Source organism: Acinonyx jubatus, chromosome D1, assembly GCF_027475565.1.
Source record: "Acinonyx jubatus isolate Ajub_Pintada_27869175 chromosome D1, VMU_Ajub_asm_v1.0, whole genome shotgun sequence".
NCBI classification, from domain to species: Eukaryota; Metazoa; Chordata; class Mammalia; order Carnivora; family Felidae; genus Acinonyx; species Acinonyx jubatus.
Genome location: NC_069390.1, coordinates 52180966 through 52201524, shown reverse-complemented (window position 1 = coordinate 52201524; position 20559 = coordinate 52180966). Strand labels below are relative to the sequence as shown.

General features: G+C 38.8%; 1 protein-coding gene across 1 annotated transcript; it reads left to right on the top strand.

The window, feature by feature from the left end:
* Window positions 1–8548: 8548 nt before the first annotated feature.
* Window positions 8549–11274, top strand: LOC113597074 (olfactory receptor 52P1-like). The gene has a single exon (XM_027052638.2). It carries the CDS (start codon window positions 8638–8640, stop codon window positions 9613–9615), a length of 978 nt encoding a protein of 325 aa, XP_026908439.1. The 5' UTR covers window positions 8549–8637; the 3' UTR covers window positions 9616–11274.
* The last annotated feature ends 9285 nt before the right edge of the window (window positions 11275–20559 follow it).

The following is a 20559-nucleotide window of genomic DNA, read 5'->3' as shown; positions in this document are numbered from 1 at the left end:
TATCTTTACTTAGTCCACTGGTTCAAATGATAATCTCACCTCCACCTCTGAAACACTCTCGCAGACATCCCACAGATAATGTTTTACTAGCTATTGAGGCATCCCTTATCCCAGCCAAGTTGACATATAAAATTAACCATCACAAATTCTTATTGGGTTTGTAAATTATGCTTGTGCTACATTATTTTTTAAAAGAATCAAGGGTATTAACTCCTTACTGGGTATATCATTTGCAAATATCTTCCCCTATTCAGCAGGTTGCCTTTTTGTTTTGTTGATGGTTTCCTTTGCTGTGCAGAAGATTTTGGATTGATGTCGTCTGTTGCCATGCGCTCAAGAAAAAGTTCTCAGACACCAGACTAAGCGGACATACAGGGCTGCCTCTGCAAGAGAGCAGCAGCAACGGGGGTCTGCACAGTCTTTATTTTATGTTGCGTAAGATATAGATATCAAAGAATGTCAAAGCATGGAAAGAAAACACAAAGAGCCTCCAGATATCAACCAGACACACATCTGGTGTTTACGTGAAAGTGTGGAGGGAAGATGTGCAGTTTCAAAGACTACCAGGCAGGTCTGTTTCTTAACTGGCTCCCGGGGGATCATGGAGCTCTGTTCTCATAATGCTATCACATTCGACAGCCTTGAGACCAGAACATGGCTGATGTTTCAGCAATTACCCCATTCTCCTTCCCAGGGGCTTACAATACACTCTCTAGAAATAACTCCACAGAAGTCCCACTTTTTTTTTTTTTTTTTGCATTTGCTTCCCTTGACTGAGGAAACCTATCTAGAAAAATGTTTCTACTCTCTATGTCAGAGAAATTACTGATGTGATGGGGGACCATAAGGCAAGCTGAGGGCAAAATACAACCTAGCATACCCCCCATCCCAGGTGGGATATGTGTGGGATGTGTGTGACATTCCTCAGGCACTCCTGGCTGCCCAAGGACAAAGGAAAGGACAGAAAATAAATGGTTCAACTGATAGAGTCTCCATCAGTTTACAAATATCTTAGTAAATTACAAGAAAAAGAAAATCTTATCAATAGTCTAATCTCCAAAAACCTATAGACTCTATTTCCTGGAGCCCCACATCACCTCTCCATAGTGATATGGGGAACAAAGGCAAGAAGGAAATGGCAGGTAAAATTAAATTTCCTTATAACCTGTAGCCCATTGACAAATACTTGAGGCAAATACAGAGTTTAACATTTCTCCAGGAACTCCCCACTGTCTTAATGTTAATGCTTTGCTAGAGGGAAAAACAAACTTAGCTTGATAATAGTCAGGCCTTCAGTAATCTGTGAGTCTTTAGCATATAAAAGCCTCTTTGGAAACTTCTCTCCAAGTTCAGAATATATAACCAGTCATTCTGCACAACCCCAGTGCAGCTCTTCCTGCCCTAGGTCCTGTCCCTGTGTTTTAATAAAATCACCTTTTTGCACCAAAGATGTCTTCAAGAATTCTTTTTTGGCCATCAGTTCCAAAACCCATGAACCTCACCATCACCCCAAAACCTCATCATATGTGATCTTCTAGGAGTTTTATGGTTTCAGGTCTCCTATTTAGGTCTTTAAACCATCTTGAGTTTAGTTTGTATATGGTGTAAGAGGATGGTCCTAGTTTCATTCTTTTGCATGTAGCTATCCAGTTTTCCCAGCAACATTTGTTGAAGATACCATCTCTACCCATTGTATATTCTTGCTTCCATTGTTGTAGATTGGCCATATTGTAGAAGGATTCTCGCACAGAGGGACGGGACATTGAGGCCTTTCTTCCCAGGAAGCAGCTTTATTCACGCTAGCAGGGATTCAGTGGGCTAAAACTCAAAAGGCTGAGCGCTGAGCAGAGCAGGGTATAGGCTTTTATGCAATTTCTACTTCTTTGTCTCCCATATATGGTGACACATATAGTCTGATTGGATACAGTCCAAGTTACAGAGTTGTGTTAGAGTTATGCATATGTGTATAGGAGTTGATTGGGCCACTTTGCCTTTCTTTGTTCTGAGAAGGCCTCCATCACATTCCTTAGGGAGGGGCTCTACCTCTATCACAATATAATCATGGGTTTATTTCTGGACTCTCTCTTATGTTCTATTGATCTATGTGTCTGTTTTTGTGCCAGTACCATACTGTTTTGATTACTACAGATTTGTAATCTATCTTGAAATCGGATTGTGATACCTCCAGCTTTTGTTCTTTTTAAAGATTGCTTTAGTGATTTAGGGTCTTTTGTAGTTCCATGCAAGTTTTAGGATTACTTATTCTAGTTCTGTGAAAAAAATGTTGGTGTTTGGATATGGATTGCATTAAATTGTAGAATGCTTGGGGTCTTATGGACAGTTTAACAATATTAATTCTTCTAACCCATGAGTATGGAATATTTTTCCATTTGTTTGTGTTATCAATTCCTTTCATCAATTTTTTATAGTTTTCAGAGGAAAGGTCTTTCACTTCCTTGATTATGTAAAGAACTTATAGAGTTGTGAAAAGTAAGTGAGATGATTCTCAGAAATACCAAATAAAAGCTGTGCTATCTAGTTAACAATAGGTTTACAAACTATTGGAAATATGTATGAACCCCTCCTCTTCCCACAATGGAGTCCCAAACCTTTAGACATTTCACTTCCTGATTCTTCTTCCCCTCTCCTTTTTGTGGGCTTTGCAATGAGCATGCACCAAAGAACTGAAGTCTCTGTGTCACCTCAAGGAATGTATATTTGTTCCAATCAGACTACTTTTTGGCCATACATGGGCATAGGTGACTTCTGAGTAACACAGTAACCTCTGTAGTACTCGGCCAAAGAGGAATCAGGGGAGGGACTTCACGCTAGAAGATTAATTGCCTGCTGTAACCTTCCTGAGTGTGCCTTTCCATCAGACACCCACTCTTGCAAGAATGTTAATTAGAGCCTCGCTTCACTGTGCTCAGAGTTTCTTCATCCCTTCTTTCATTGGGCCAGTAGGATTATTTCTCACAACAGCTCAATACCAAAAAAGCAAATAATTCAATTAAAATAAGCAGAGGACCTGAATAGGCCTTTTGTCAAAGACGTCCACATAGCAAACAGATACATGAAAAGATGTTCAACATCACTATCATCAGGGAAATGCAAATCAAAGCTACAATGAGATATTCGCTCACAACTGTCAGAATGGCTAAAATAAAAAAAAAAAAAGAAGAAGAAATATCAAGTTTTGGCCAGGATGTGGACAAAAAAGAATCCTCTTGCTCTATTGGTGGGAATGCAAATTGGTGTAGCACAGTGGAATACAGTATAGACATTCCTCAAAAATTAAAAATAGAAGTACTATACAATTCAATAATTCTACTATTGGATACTTACCCCCTAAAAAGCAGACACAGTAATTTGAAAATGTTTATTGCAACATTATTTACTTTAGCCAAGATATGGGAGCAACCCAAATATCCACCCATAGATGAATGGATAAAGAAGATGTGTGTGTGTATATATAGATAGACAGATAGATAGATATAGATATATATAGATATGTATATAATGGAATATTACTCAGTCATAAAAAAGAATGAAATCTTGCCATTTGCAACAACATGGATGGACCTAGAGGGTATTATGTTAAATGAAATAAGTCAATAAGAGAAAGACAAATACCACATTGTTTTACTCATATGTGGAATTTAAGAAACAAAAATAAATGAACAAGGTGACATAAAAAAAAAACATGCTCTTAAATACAGAGAACAACCTGCTGGTTTCTAGAGGGGAGGTGGTGGGGGAAGGGTGAAGCAGCTAAAGAGGATTAAGAGTACACTTATCTTGATGAGCACTGAGAAATATATAGAATTGTTGAATCATTATATTGTACACCTGAAAGGAATATATATAACATTGTATGTTAGTTGTACTTTTTAAAAAATATAATTTATTGTCAAGTTGGCTAGCATACAGTGTATATAGTGTGCTCTTGGTTTTGGATTACTGTGATTCATCGCTTGCATACAATACCCATTGCTAATCCCAACAAGTGACCTCCTCAAAGCCCATCACCCATTTTCCCTTCTCCCCCATGGCCCCCCCATCAACCCTCAGTTTTTTATGTGAATTATACTTTAATAAACCAAAGAATCAGGGAGATGGTTTGAATCAGGATTGGGAATATCATAATCTCTGTGTATATATATATCTAAATATTCATAACTATGTATCCAATTCACCTTAGAAAAAAAATTTAAATTTAATGATGTCCATGGCATATGATAAAAACATAATTACACCAATGTATCCCATTCTGCATGCTCTTCTTATGAAATGATAGACACTCCAATGAAAGATACAAGCTATGTTCCCTTCACATAAAGCTGGCTTTAGTGACTCACTTCCAGTGACAAGAATATGTTGGAAGTGATAGAATATGACTTACTTCTGAAGCCAGGTTGTGGAAAGAAATACAGACTTGTCTCTCTCCTTTCCACTGCCCTTTCACCTTTGCCCTCCTCCCCTCCTCCTGGTTATTTCTTTTCTTTCATTCACATGTAAGTATTCCAATTTTCTTGAAATTGCCATGATATCATCTAGAGATGAAGAGAGATTAATGAGGATTCCTGGCTGTTCCAGCCTTTAGCTATTAAATTCTCCTGGCCCAGCCCCACACCTTGGAGTAAGCCAGTACCAGATGATTCCAGCCCCTTCTCTGATGTTAAGTAGAGCCAGTAGTCAAGATGTCCTCACCAGCTCCTAGAAGAAGAGAAACAAGCTGTCTTTACTGAGCACTGACTAAAATTCCACATTTGTGAGCAAAATAATGTTGGTTTAAGCTACTAAGTCTGGAGTGATTTGCTATACAACAGCCTAATCAAGCTGGAACAATGTCTAACTTAATTTTCTATATGATTAATAACAATCTAATAAAACTCAGAAAATCCATCTCTACCCAATGCTTAGAATTACCTTCCGTTGGTCAAACTGTAAGGTCTGAGAGAAAAGTCCCCAGGAGACCACCCTTACTTCAGATGCTTCCAATGAACTCAGGGGTACCAGGACCTCCACCATTTTATAGCTGGCTATAAACTTGGGGGGGTCATCACAATCACCATTGTGTTCAATGATGTATTAGACAAATTTACAAAATTCAGAAAAGCACTATACGCAGAATTAAAGTTTTATTATAACAAAAAGATACAGATTAAAATAGCAGAAGTAGGAGATGCATTGAGCAGAGTCCAGTAAGGGTTCAAAGTGTGAAGTTTCTGGTTGTCCTTTCCCTGTGGAGTCATGGATGGGTGTTAGCTCCTCTTGGTCACCATATGTGACTACACAGTGTTACTGCCAACCAGGGATGCTCATTTGAGTATTTGGTGTCCAGAATTGTTGTTGGGGCTTGATTACATATTGCTCATGTGGTGGCTTTTATTCTCCTGTCCCTCCAGGAAGTCAAGCTACACCTCTAGTCTTCAGCTACTGTTGAGGTCAGAACTGATATGATGTGACCCAAAACCCTCATTGTAAATCACACTGATAGACTGTCCAGTGGCCAAAGCCACCAGGCAAATTGGAGACAATTTTGTAAGACAGGACATTCCAGAGGTCTAGAGATCACCATCCAGGAACTGAAGGCTTCTGGTTATGTATTATGCATCCTGAGTGACGTGAGATATAGATTTATTTATTTTTGTATAATTATATTATTTAATATTTATCTTTTCTCCACTGTTTTAAGTTATTGTCTTTATTGTATAATATATGGCATATATACTTGGGCATTTGTAATGATGCTATTCTGCTCAAATAAGCTGTCTTTTCCTGCAATTAGCTTCATTTTTTGCAACATTTTATAATATATTTTAATTCTAGTAGGGCAGGGGTCCCTGGTTATATCATTTTCAATGATTTGTTCTTCCACTTAAATTTCAGAATTATTTTGTCAAGATTCTAATAATGAATCATTGAAATTTGTTTGGATTGGCCTTGATTTTATGAATTCATTGATGGAAAAAGCATGGCCTTCAAATATTGTTGGTTATTGGTTTTTATTAATGCAAGAAAGCAAAACCATGTAAGATCTCATAAGCTAGGATACATAATTAGTTCCTATTTAAAAGAACTTAAAATTTTTTTTATTGTTTATTCCTTTTTTCAGAGAGAGAGAGCATGAGCAGGGGAGGGGCAGAGAGAGAGAGAGAGGGAGACACAGAATCTGAAACAGGCTCTAGACTCTGGACTCTCAGCACAGGGCCCAACGCGGGGGCTTGAACTCATGAACCATGAGATCATGACCTGAACTGAAGTTGGATGCTGAAACGACAAAGCACCAAGGAATCCCAAGAAAGAACTTATTTGGTTCATTTATCATTAACTTATTCATTTATTTGACTCTTCTAATCCAACCACTAATGCCAAACATGGTGCTAGTGATCAGATTACAGGATTTGTGGAGAATTCCGACCAGCACCATTCTCCATGAGTAGTGTGATTAGCCAAAGAACAAGCTTAAAAGTTGTGATAGGTCGAGGATTCTGTGCAGTACTATGGCAGCACTTGATAGGACTTTGGGGACACTCTACAAGAAGAGATTCTTTAGAAGTTCTATGCAGAGGGTGCCTGGGTGGCTCAGTCGGTTGAGCGTCCCACTTCGGCTCAGGTCATGATCTCATGGTCTGTGAGTCTGAGCCCCATTTCAGGCTCTGTGCTGACAGCTCACAGCCTGGAGCCTGCTTCAGATCTGTGTCTCCCTCTCTCTCTCTCTGCCCCTGCCCCTATCATGCTCTGTCTCTCTCTCTCTGTCAAAAATAAATATTTTAAAAAATTAAAAAAATAATAATAATTAAAAAAAAAGAAGTTCTATGCAGGGAATTCACTGGACCATAGATGTAAAAGTGAGAAAACAAGTCTAGGAAGAAAGGATTCTTTCTGGTTGCTACCTGTCATTGTCATCCATCAGGATCTCGCAGGGACAGAAAAAAAAAGAATGACTGATGCAGGATTCTGATGTGGTACCAGAGCACAGCTTTCTGCAGGGAAGGCTGTGTGGATATGACTATGAGCAGGTACCCCCATGCTTGTCTACATTTGTTGATGATTCTTTCTGTTGATGTATTGATTGTGCCAGGCCTTTCATTCTGCCACTCCTTCCCTCAGCCCCTGCTTTCCTTCTGCTGACACCTGACTTTGAACAAGTCTCCCTACAGGACCTGTCCTGTAGGCACAACTTGCAGTACCATTTGGACATCACAATTTAGAATCCAGCCATCTGAGTCGACTTATGAATGGTCTTTCATGACTTTGAGAGTGGTTAGTACTGTCTTGTGCATTCTGCAATGGATGTGGAAGATTGTTTTGGACAAACTTTCTTCTTTTGACTTAATGAGAAAGACATATGCTATATCTGGACCCAGAAGTTGAGAGGATACTATAACACATGAGAGGGTATTTCACAAAATACCCTGGGGAGAACATCTAGGGTAAAGCCATTGACCTAGGAAACACGTTAGAGTAAAAAACCTGGAAGACAATAAGGATAGATGGAGCTAGAGCTGCTAACATTTTACCAGGGTATCCAACAACAGGGGCTGTACCTCTGACACCTTCAGGAGCATGACCCCAGTCATGGAGTAAGGTCCCACCGGCTTCCCACACTTAGACATATCTGGGAAAGAGAGCCTTTGGAATACAAGCGGCCAGGTCCTCCTCTACTTCCAGATTTAGCTTTAATTTCACTGTCTCCTCTCAGGCTCCTCCAGGACTGCCAAAGACTGGAACATGCCCAGAACTGCTAGGGTCAACCAGCCTCATCCCCTGGGAGCTTAGGGAAACCTCCAGGGTCAAGTTTATCCAAAATAGCAGTGGTGCCTTGAGAGTATGCGTTTGGGAAGGAGGGAGTAGCAAAGAGCTAATTCTGGGCACCTAGGGGGACTTTCCTTAGGTTACTTAAAGGGCCATACCATGGATTGTGGGTGCCGAGAGTGACGAGTGGAGACATGCCGGGCACAGAGTGTGTTCCCCACGAGCCACACGGGTGTATGTGTAGATATAGCAACATACAGCCACACACACTCACACACACACATTTGAAGAAGGTGTCCAGGACCAGCTTGCCACACTCTGCCTGCCTCCTATTCTGGTAAGTGGTTCAGGTGAGGTGGCTTCGCACTTCCATCCTGGTATCCTGGTCTCAGATTCCCAGAGCCCTGTCACTTGCTTCATTCTTGGTCCTCACTGAACAGCTCTTTCGTGGACTTATTTCATCGTAAGTGGACTGAGAGTGGTTTTGAATACTCTGTCACAGTGGTTGGTATTTCTATCCACGTTTGCTGCACAGGCTTCAAGTGACATTCTCTAAATGGATACACATTCAAAATTACACATAATAATTTCTGTGAAAATGATGTCGTGTGTGAATAATGATTCCGTTCATCATGAATAACACATTCAAAATGAAATATGTATTTGTCAGATGTTACACCACATTATTATAACTCTAACACGACAGCATTCTACTATACTACATGACATATGTTAGCTTGATTCCAGAATCATTTTTGAGTGTCTACACATTCCACCCTTTGAGTTTTCCATTTTGAAAACATTGATTCTTTTGGAATTTGAGGCTCATGAAATTTTTTTTATTGTTCTTCTCAGGTATTTCCCCAAAGAATCACCATGACCGTTTGCAATGCGTCCCTGGGTCACCCACCTTTCTTCATTCTCCAAGGCATTCCTGGGATGGAGGACAAGCACAGATGGATCTCTGTCCCCTTCTCTTCCATGTACTTCATCACCATCCTTGGGAACTGCACCATCATCTTCACCATCTGCACCGAGCGCTCCCTGCACAAACCCATGTTCCTGCTCCTCTGCATGTTGGCCCTCACAGACCTGGGCATGTCCACTACCACCATTCCTAAGGTGCTGTGCATCTTCTGGTTTGGCCAGAGTGAGATCAGCTATGTGGGCTGCCTGGTCCAAATGTTCTTCATCCACTCCATATCAGCGTTGCAGTCAGCCATCCTGATGACCATGGCCTTTGACCGCTATGTAGCCATCTGTGAACCTCTGCGTTATGCCACCATCCTTTCCAATAGTCGCATTGGGCTCATTGGCCTGGTGAGTTTAGTGAGAGCCATCCTTTTCATTCTGCCCATGCCTGTCCTCCTCCAGAAGATGCCCTTTCGTGTAAATCACGTCATCCCCACCACCTACTGTGAGCACATGGCTGTGGTGAAGATGGTGTGTGTGGACACCACAGTCAACAGGATATATGGTCTCGTGGTGGCCTTGTTGGTTGCTGGGCTGGACATCTCAGCTATTGCTTCATCGTATGTGCTTATCATCCGGGCTGTACTGCGACTATCTTCTAAGGAAGCCCACCATAAAGCAGTCAACACCTGCACCACACACATTTGTGTCATGCTTATCTCATACACTCCCTCGCTGTTCTCTTTTCTCACTCACCGCTTTGGTAGGGGAATTGCACCCCATGTACACACCATTCTTGGGAACCTCTACTTCCTTGTTCCTCCAATGCTCAATCCTATTATTTATGCAGTGAAAACCAAGGAGTTTCGGGACAAATTGACCAAATACGGGTGCTGGAAGAAGGTCCCTGTAACCATAACCCATGGTCAGAAGCCTGTCTGATCATCCAGCAGTAGTGGGTATGAGGAAAAAATGTTTAGTGGAGGCAGTTCCTGGGAGTATTGACTGGTGATGAGATATGTCGTATTGGGCAGATTGACTGTCCCACTCTTGGACAGAGAGGGTATGTCACAGGAGACCTCCTTGCTCTCAGTAACTCTAAAGGTCTAAAGGAAGAATCGTTGCCTATGAAGTTAGAATAATGACATATTCTCTCCTTTCTTGACATGCCAGTTGGGAAACTTATATTGATCATGTTTTTAAAAGTACTTTCAACCAAACACACAGAGTGCATAGAAAATAAGTTAGGATGTTTCCATATGGAGACAACATTGAGCAAAAATAACTGGCCCACCACTTTACCATGTAAGAGCAAGAATTATGTGGGTGTGAGCATGCATTTGTATTTGTTTGCTTCAGGGGAAACGGGGGGGTGGAGATTGGGGGCAATGAGAGAGGACAAGGAAGAGTAAATTAATATTTACAGTCACTGCTTTATTTTCTCTGCTAGTTCACCTTACGTTTGGGTAAGAGACTGGTTATTTCCATGAAGAACAAAGGAATATGCACAGGAGACCTGAGCTGCCAGTCTCAGACAGCTCTCAGAGGAAAAGGAAAAAGGAGAAGCTCCTGACCGTAAAGGTTTACAAGCATTGGACCTAATTTCCTACTTGTAGAAACTCCCAGAGTCAACTGTTCTGCTCCTCTGAATGAATTCACTGTTTGACAAGAATCTCTCACAAAGAAAATGTCTGAGAATGCCCTGCTAATAGTTATAGCTACAAAAATCGATTTTGTACTGGAAACCTTTGAATGCAGACCTCTGTAAGGCAATTTCTATGGGTGCCCAGGAGGACGTCCTGAACAGGTACTCATGGCAGCTGTGGAGTTCAGGTCTTGTGCCCACGTGTGGGAATTCATTAATTCAGAGGATACCGTTTCTCGTTCTAGAAGGTTATTGTAGATATAATGGTGAATATTGTAAATTTCATGAAGCTGAAACCAGAAAGATTCTAGTGTTGTTCATCATATTGTATAACTAATATATGAGGCAGAATTCAGTAAAAATGATGCCTATGGTTAAAGCCACATCACCACCACTTAAGTGAGTCTCTTACAATAGTTTACTAGGAGGGAAAGAAATGAACCTTCTCCAGAGTGTTGTGCCTGCGGTAAGAAATAATAACAAATGTTTCCAGTATGCTGAACCGTTGGATACCAAGGGCTAGGACATTTCAGAACTTGAAATAAAGGGCACAGGCTTGAGGCAGAAAAAAAATGAGGATTGAACAGGAAGTGCCTTTTCTATGAATGGAGCAGTAGGTTTGAGGAAGAGTCCTGCCCGTCTGGTTAGAGGACCAAGGTCAGATAGTTAATCCTCCACAAAACATAGACAAAATTCAAACCAAAACTAAATGACTCAGCACAATGTCTTATGATTAGTATTCTAACTGACAAATAAGTACAGAGAGTGAACAAGTCCGAGGGGCCCGTTAGCCTGAGGAGCTGTGGTAGTAGGAGGCTTCGTTTTTGCTGGGTTCGGAGATTGATTTTCTTCAATCTGATTTGAATGGATGTGAGGTATAGAAAGGTGTCTACATGATGTAATATTTTTCCTTTTGTGTTTTGGTGAAATGTTCTGTAAACATGAAAAGACTTTTTTTAGTTTATTTGTTTATTTATTGAGAGAGAGAGAGAAAGGAGAGAGAGAGAGAGAGAGAGAGAGAGAGAATCCCAAGCAGGGTCCACATTATCAGAACAGAGCTTGATGTGGAACTCAGTCTCATGAACTGTGAGATCATGATGTGAGCCAAAATTAAGATTTGGCTGCTTAACCAACAGCCACTCAGGTTCCCTGAGTGGTCTCTTTAATGAAATAATAGGCTAAAAATTTACTAACACCTTAACACAAGACATCTTGGGAGAATGTGCAGGGGACACTGGCAGCACAGCTAAAAATAGGAAAACTTGGGGAACTGGAAGTCAGAGAAGCCACCAGAAGGATGCCTGAATGTGTCTGCCTTTCTCATTGGGCTTTTTTCCTTTTTCACAAATGTATTAATTTATGGTTGATTGTTTTTACTGAAGAATGACCTTGATTTGTCTCTTGTGGACTTGCTGTAAATGGGACAGAGACACACATGTTAATTGCCTAGTTTTCTTTTCACATCTATAGAATGATACCTAGTCATGAAAAACTAGGAAAATGTTTATACGTTTGATATGTTAGTTAAGTATAAAGCATTTTCTTCTTTCTATCAGGCATTTCGAATTTGAATATAGGCCACTTCACTTAACTATCCTTATCTCAAGTTTTAGAGAACATGAGGTTTGAGATGTCCTGTCAAATAAATAAATTATAAATATTTGTATGAATGATTATATAATGGTTTTATAAATAAAATGTATCTCCGAAACTATGAGGGAGGCAATATCTCTGAGTGGAGTCTCAGATATTGGGGCAGAAGAATTTTCAGCATTGGGGAAGGTAACCCTGGTGTCCCCAGAAAGCAGGGCCTATGATAAAAGCTTGCATATTGGAGTTTATTTAGAAAAGTGATCACAGGGACTGGGTGCACAAAACAGGTGGAGTAAAATGAAGAAAGAAGAAAAGACAGTACAGGGATTTTCTATCCAGTTGTACAGGGCTAGCACAGACTGGTTTCCACCCTGTGTGGACCAGTTGAAGAGCCTTAGAAAATGCATTTCAGAACTGTCCTCCCTGAGAGAGAAGATTCTGCCCAGTGGCTCCTGTGGGGTGCCTGTCCTCAACCCCTTTACTTCTGGGTTGTTGTACCCATGACAGCATAGCTGGTGCCTGGGTGTTCCATGCCATGAAGTTGGGGAAGCCCATGGCAAGGAGCTCCAGGTATTGAGTATGACCTGATGTCCACTATCTGATTACACCTGCCTGGAACTGGTCACAGCACCAGTGCCTGAATTGAAAGTGTGACCCAGGGCATTAGGAAGTGGCATGGGATTACCTACTGAAACAGTCCACATGACAGAGGCCTCACAGTAGGCTGTGGGCTTGTTTTGAGATTAACAGGGAGCTCATACCTTGAGCCCATCCAACAGAATTATTATTTTAATTTTCCAACTTTTCATAACAAAATTTTCTATCTTTATTATGATAATTCAATGTCCACAATTATAGCTAACTCAGGTAACCTTGGCAGATATTGTCTAAAAATATTCTCGGGGTGCCTGGGTAGCTCAGTCAGTTAAGCATCTGACTTCAGCTCAGGTCATGATCTTGCGGTCACGAGTTCGATCCCCATGTAGGGCTCTGCACTGACAGCTCAGAGCCTGGAGCCTGCTTCGGATTCTGTGTTTCCCTCTCTCTCTCTCTGCCCTTCCCCCACACATGCTCACTCGCGCGTGCTCTCTCTCTCTTTCAAAGATAAATAAGCATTAAAAAAAATAAAAAATAAAGATATTCTCAAATGTATGTTAACTAAATGGAATTAAAATAAAAACTTAAAAATGAATAAAATAAAAAATAAAAATATTAAAAATATTTAAAAGAGCTTCTAGAAAGAGCTCCTATAGATGTTCTCCTTCATCCTTATTTTTCTCTCAGTTTTCTTTTTCACAGAGAAGTGAATGAGAATATTATTTATGTTTGGTATTGTATTTTCTGTTGTTGCTGCTAAAATAATACATGCACTTGGAAAGTAATCAAATGTGGTAGGATATACAAAAATCGTTTTTCTACTTCTAAGTGATCCCAGTCCATGAAGTCAACCCCTTAAACATGTATTAGGTGTACTCATAATTGTCTTATATATTTAAAATATTAGTGCATGTAAACAAACATGTGGGTATAAATCCCTCTCTCACAATTTGTACTCTCCTATCCATATTCCTAGACATTTATTTAGCTTTGATCTTTTACTTGCAACAATTTTTTTTCTTAATTTCTCCCTGTTGCCAGTTATGAATTCTCTTTCCTGTTCCTTGACATGGGCCAAGGGACATTTTCTTTCTTTTCTTTTGTTTTTATTATTATTTTTAAAGTTTATTTATTTATTTTGAGAGATAGACAGGGAGAAAGAGACAGAGAGAGAGGGAGGGAGAGAGAGAATGAGTAGGGGAAGGGCAGAGAGAGAGAGGGAGACAGAATCCCAAGCAGGCTGCATGCTCTCAGCACAGAGCCTGTCGTGAGGCTCGAACCCACCAACTTAAACTCATGACCTGAGCCTAGACCAAGAGTCAGACACTCAACCAACCAAGCCACCCAGGCTCCCCGTATTTTCTTTTTTGACTCATTCAGTCCTGGACGTTTCTCCTTTATTTCTTTGGTAAATCACACTTTCTTCCCCATGGGCAGTCTTCTCCAATGCAAATGTAACAAAACAGACCTAGGAGAAGTGAAAAATAGAGACAAATGAAGCTGGTGGTGTCCCTCCCTTTGCTCACTATGTCCCCAAGTCACTGTCTTGTAGTTCTGGGAAAGACCATGTTTCTTCTCTCACTGCAGACTCCTTTTCCTAAAGTGCTTTCTACATTTTCCTTTGGTTGTGAACACTTCCCATGTTGAGCTCATGCTCCATTTTGATAGAAGTGAAAGCACCACTACAACCCTCTCCTGAGAGTCTTGCATGTGTGCACAAGAGTGGACACTGGGGGGAACTTGGTGGTATTCTTTTCTTCTTATCTGTAGTGCCAAATGTGGCTTTGTGAGCTTATTTAGTTTGTGTTTTTAAATAGTTTCTTTCTGCTTGTGTGATACAAAATTCGGTACTCTGAGGCTGAAAATGCTTTTTCCAAACATACCTACTATCAGTGTTTAAAATGGGTTTTCAGGAGTGTTTTTTCTTCCTCTACTTAAAATACCACTGCTTTGAGGTTCTGTTCTTAAAACTTCAGTCATGTGGGTGTTTTAATAGACCAATACACCTGAGAATATGCTAGCATCTTTACAACTTCTTAGCTTTATTGAATTCACATTGGCAAACCAAAGATACTTATTCACTAATTATCCTTTGTTGCATTTTGCCTTAGTGTTTTGAAAATATCACGTTCTTGGGTCTTGGAGTCTTACGTGCCAGTAACTGTATCAAACATGTCAATACTCGATTCTGTGGCAATGATGTCTGTGTATATATATATATAGAGAGAGAGAGACAGAGACAGAGAGAAAGAGATTTATACATTTATATATATGTGCACACAGATACACACACACACACACACACACACACGTGTGTGTGTGTGTTTAAATTTGAGACAATAGCTTGAATATGTGCCACCAACTGAGCGTCTTGTGTTCCTGTTGTCAGTTCTTCAGCTTTTGACAGATACTGCTTGCATGTTTATTTAAACTAAGAAAGCTCAATGCCAAAAAAAAAAGTGCTTTTACTGTTTTAGGGATTATTAGGAAGTTCTTAGCGCTTATATGTTATCGTTCTATGGAAGAAGCTACGGATTTGATACTTTGTCAAATGTGTACAGGACAAAGGACAGACATTGAGTATTTAAATATTCATTCAAATAGTTAATAAAAGAATGGAAATACAGTCAAGCAGGTCATGCAAAACCATGCTGACTGCAATGGAAGGAAACTGCATCCGACCTCAGTAGATTTCGATGGGAACTGTGGGCTGTTGGTACCCATCATGTGTAGCAGAGCTGTCTCAGAAGTGGTCTGATTCCAGGGAAGTTCCACTTTGGATTACAGAGCTACCTGCCTAGAATTTGGTGAGAGAAAGTTTAAGCAATGTTTTTCAGGTGACAAGTAAATGATTTCAATTTGTATCAAGTCTTCCTTTGATCCCATTTTATTGAATGGTCTGCCAAAGGGTCTGCCAATTTCTTAAATCCAATATTTAGGGCAAAATCAATAAATTGTGGATTTAGATAATCTAAAAGGTTATTTTAAAATTATTTTAATAGGACAAACATTATGAACTCAATAACTCAATTATTCTTCCAATTCATGCACATGGAATGTCTTTCCATTTTTTGTGTCATCCTCAATTTCTTTCACCAATGTTTTATAACTTTTGGAGTACAGGTCTTTAATCTCCTTGGTCAGGTTTATTCCAAGGTATTTTATTATTTTTGGTGCAACTGTAAATGGGATTGTTTTCTTAAATTCTTTTTCTGCTGCTTCATTATTTGTGTATAGAAATGCAACAGATTTCTATAACGTTAATTTTGTAGCCTATGACCTTACTGAATTCACTTGTCAGACTATTTTATTTTTTCTTTTCTTTTTTTTTCTTTTTATATGTTTTTAAATTTTTAGTTAGTTAATATACAGTACAATATTGGTTTTAGGAGTAGAATCCAGTGGCTCATCACTTACATACAAAACACAGTGCTCATCGCAAGTGCTTCCTTAATACTCATCACCCATGTAGCCCATCTCCCACCTACCTCCTTTCATCAACCCATAGTTTTTTCTCCATCATTAAGAGTCTCTTGTGGTTTGTTTCTCTCTCTTGTCTTTTCCCCCTTTTCCATGTGTTCATCTATTTTGTTTCTTACATTTTACATATGAGTGAAATTATATGGAATTTGTGTTTCTCTGATTGACTTATTTCACTTAGCATAATTCATTCTAACTCCATCCACGTCATTGTGAATGGCAAGATTTCATTCTTTTGATGGCTGAGTAATATTCTATTATATATAATAGAATATTATATATATGCATATATATGTGTGCATATGTATATATATATATATATTCATAGAGAGAGATTGGCTATTGTTGATAATGCTACTATAAACACTGGGGTGCTTGTACCCCTTCAAATCTGTAATGGTGTATCCTTTGGGTACTTAGTAGTACAATTCCTGGATGATAGGGTAGTTCTAGTTTTAGTTTCTTGCAGAGCCTCTACACTGTTCTCCAGAGTGGCTGCACCAGTTTGCATTCCCACCAGCAGTGCAAGAGGGTTCCCCTTTCTCTGCATTCTCACCAATACCTGTTGTTTCTTGTGTTGTTAATTTTAGCCATTCTGACTGGTGTAAAGTGGTATCTCATTGTGGTTTCGATTTGTTTTTCCCCGATGACGAGTGATGTTGAGCATTTTTCATGTGTCTGTTGGCCATCTGGATGTCTTCTTTGGAAAAGTGTCTATTCATATCTTCTGCCCATTTCTTAACTGGGTTATTTTTGGGGTATTGAGTTTGATAAGTTCTTTATAGATTTTTGATAGTAACCCTTTATCTGATATGTCATTTGAAAATATCTTCTCCCATTCTGTAGACTGTCTTTTAGTTTTGTCGATTGTTTCCTTCCCTGTGCAGAAGTTTTTATCTTGAGGAGGTCTTTATAGTTGATGTTTGCTTTTGTTTCTTTTGCTTTCCTTGATGTGTCTAATAGTAAGTTGCTACCACCAAGGTCAAAGAGATGGCTCCTTTTGTTCTGTAGGATTTTGATTATTTTCTGTCTTAAATTTAGGTCTTTCATCCATTTTGAATTTATTTTTCTGTACACTGTAAGAAAGTGGTGCAGTTTCATTCTTCTCCATGTCACCATCCAGTTTTCCCAATACCATTTGTTGAAGAAACAGTTTTTTCTCTATTGGATATTTTTTCCTGCTTTGTTGAAGATGCGTTGACCATTTCTGGGTTTTCTATTCTGTTCCATTGATCTATTTGTCTGTTTTTATGCCAGTACTATACTGTCTTGGTGATTACATCTTTGTAATATAGCTTAAAATTCGGAATCTTGATGCTTCCAGTTTTCTTTTTTCTTTTTCAGGATTGCTTTGGGCGTTTGGGATCTTTTGTGGTTCCATACACATTTTAGGATTATTTGTTCTAGCCCTGTGAAAAATCTTGGTGGTATTTTGATAGGGATTGCATTAAATGTATAGATTGTTTTGGGAAGTATAGACATTAAACAATGTTTGTTCTTCTAATCCATGAGCATGAAATGTTTTTCCTTTTTTTTGTGACCTCTTTAATTTCTTTCATAAGTGTTCTATAGTTTTCAGAGTAAACCTCTTTAGTTAGGTTGATTCTTAGGTATCTTTACAGAATTTTTACAGAACTTTTGGATCTTATCTCAGGTAAGAATTCTAAAATTCTTTTGAAGTGAGAACAATTGGGTGAACTTCAAGTCCCCTCTAAAAAAGAGGGTCTGTGGGGCACCTGTGTGGCTCAGTCAGTAAAGCATCGGACTTTGGCTAAGGTCATGATCTCATTGTTCATGAGTTTAAGCCCTGCGTTGGGCTTTGTGCTGACAGCTCAGAGGCTGGAGCCTGCTTCGGATTCTGTGTCTCCCTCTCTCTCTGCTCCTTCCCTGCTCACGTTGTCTCTCTCTTTAAAAAAAAATAAATAAAGATTAAAAAAATAAATAAATAAAAAGGAGGGTCTGTGAGTCCTCAAGACTGGACTTCAGTAAGTTAAGAATGATGAATCTGACCTCACTCATAAGGATCTCTCAAGGTAAGATGGCTCCAGGAAGAGACGCCTCTTTTACTCTTTTCTCTTTTGCTATTGGCATAATCTCAATCTATGGCCCAGTCACTCCCAGAAATCTCCCCTGGTTTACTCACTTGTAAACCCCTGATCTATGGCTTTCTTCTATTCCCATGGCACATTTCACTTAGAGACTTCATACTCTTGGCCTGACTGGTCATAATTTAAAGCAGAAAAATAGACTGAGATGGCTAAGTTTTATAATTCAACTAAAGGATGTGGCCAATCAATAAAGCAGGAAGACAGGTTTATATGAGAATATTAATAACAACATTATAATTATAAATAATTGTAAACCATAATTATAAATAATTGTAAACCAATTAAATATTCAGCAAAGAAGAATCAATGAATAAAGTATAATATCTGCATTCAAATAATTTAATTAATTGTGGTATCTTCACTCATTAAAATGTATGTCTCATAGTACCTCTGTTGAGTAATAATAAATATACAATTTTAGAAGTAATAAGTACTTCACCAGACCTACATGCAAAACATGAGTGTATCTCATAAATATAACGTTGAGAAAAATAAAGATTTGTAAACTGGCATGGCATAACACCATTTATAACGAGCTTAAAAATATATGTTCCAAAAATATATGTTACAATGTTATTCATTAAATTAGGATTCACATTTATGTGGTAAAAATATTTTTAAGAAGTATAAAATGTTGAAGGAGTTATAATGATACAATTCATCTTTCAAAGATAAAAAAAAACTCCACAAGTAAACTACTTGCCCCACAAGTAAAGAGCCCCAAGTCTCTTACTCTTTTTGTAACATTTCTTATTTTTTAAATTAATTAATTAATTAATTAAATGTTTAATTTACATCCAACTTAGTTAGCATATAGTGCAACAATGATTTCGGGAGTAGATTCTTTAATGCCCATCCCCCCTTCTACAACCCCTCAGTAACCCTCTGTTTGTTCTCTATATTTGAGAGACTCTTATGTGTTGTTCCCCTCCCTGTTTTTATATTATTGTTGCTTCCTTTCTTTTATGTTCATCTGTGTTGTATCTTAAATTCCTCATATAAGTAAAGTCATATGGTATTTGTCTTTCTCTGACTAATTTTGCTTAGCATAATTCACTCTAGTTCCATCCACATAGTTGCAAATGGCAAGATTTCATTCTTTTTGATTGCCAAGTAATACTTCATTATATATATAGATATATATATAACATCTTTATCCATTCTTCCATCGATGGACATTTGGACTTTTTCCATACTTTGGCTCTTGTTGATAGTGCTGCTATAAACATTGGAGGGCATGTGCCCCTTCAAAACAGCATACCTGTATCCCTTAGATAAATACTTAGTACTGCAATTGCTGGGTTGTAGGGTAGTTCTATTTTTAATTTTTTGAGGAAACTCCATCCTGTTTTCCAGAGAGGCTGCACCAGTTTGCATTCCCACCAGCAGTGCAAAAGAGATCCTCTTTCTCCACATCCTTGCCAACATCTGTTGTTGCCTGAGTTGTTAATGTTAGCCATTCTGACAGGTGTGAGGTGGTATCTCATTGTGGTTTTGATTTGTATTTCCCTGATGATGAGTGACATTGAGAATTTTTTCATGTGTCTGTTGCGATCTGGATGTCTTCTTTGGAAAGCTGTCTATTCATTTCTTTTGCCCATTTCTTCACTGGATTATTTGTTTTTTGGTTGTTGAGTTTGATAAGTTTGATAAGTTCTTTATAGATTTTGGATACTAACCCTTTATCTGATATGTCATTTGCAATATCTTCTCCCATGCTGTCAGTTGCCTTTTAGTTTTGTTGATTGTTTCTTTTGCTGTGCAGAAGCTTTTTATTTTGATGAGGTCCCCAAAGTTCCTTTTTGCCTTTGTTTCCCTTGCTTCCAGAGACGTGTTGAGTAAGAAGTTGCTGTGGTCAAAGTCAAAGAGGTTTTTACCTGCTTTCTCCTCTAGGATTTTGATGGATTCTTGTCTTGCATTTAGGTCTTTTATCCATTTTGAGTTTATTTTTGTGTATGGTGTGAGAAAGTGGTCTAGGTTCATTCTTCTGCATGTTGCTGTCCAGTTTTCCCAGCACCACTTGCTGAAGAGACTACCTTTATTCCACTGGATATTCTTTCATGCTTTGTCGAAGATTAGCTGGCCATACATTTGTGGGTCCATTTCTGGGTTGTCTACTCTGTTCCATTGATCTGAGTGTCTGTTTGTGTTGCCATGTAACATTTCTTAATCTGTATTGTGAATATATGGATACATCCTATATTATTCTGTATAAGCTTTCGGTTTCTAACAGATGAAAATAAGAGTAACCCATATTATCATTGACAGGCTTGAAAATATCATGAGTTATATGAAATATACAGAGTTATTTCTATATAGTTATATTATCTATAATCCATATTTTCTCCATGGTTTGGAGATACTGTCTTTATTATGTAACATATGGTATATGGACTTAGGCATTTGTATTGATGCTATTTTGCTCAAATAATCTGCCTGTGCCTGTACCATACCTTATTTATG

What these genes read in the sequence shown, in the direction of transcription:
- LOC113597074 (XM_027052638.2), top strand. Translation starts at nt 8,638, where the DNA reads ATGACCGTTTGCAATGCGTCCCTGGGTCACCCACCTTTCTTCATTCTC.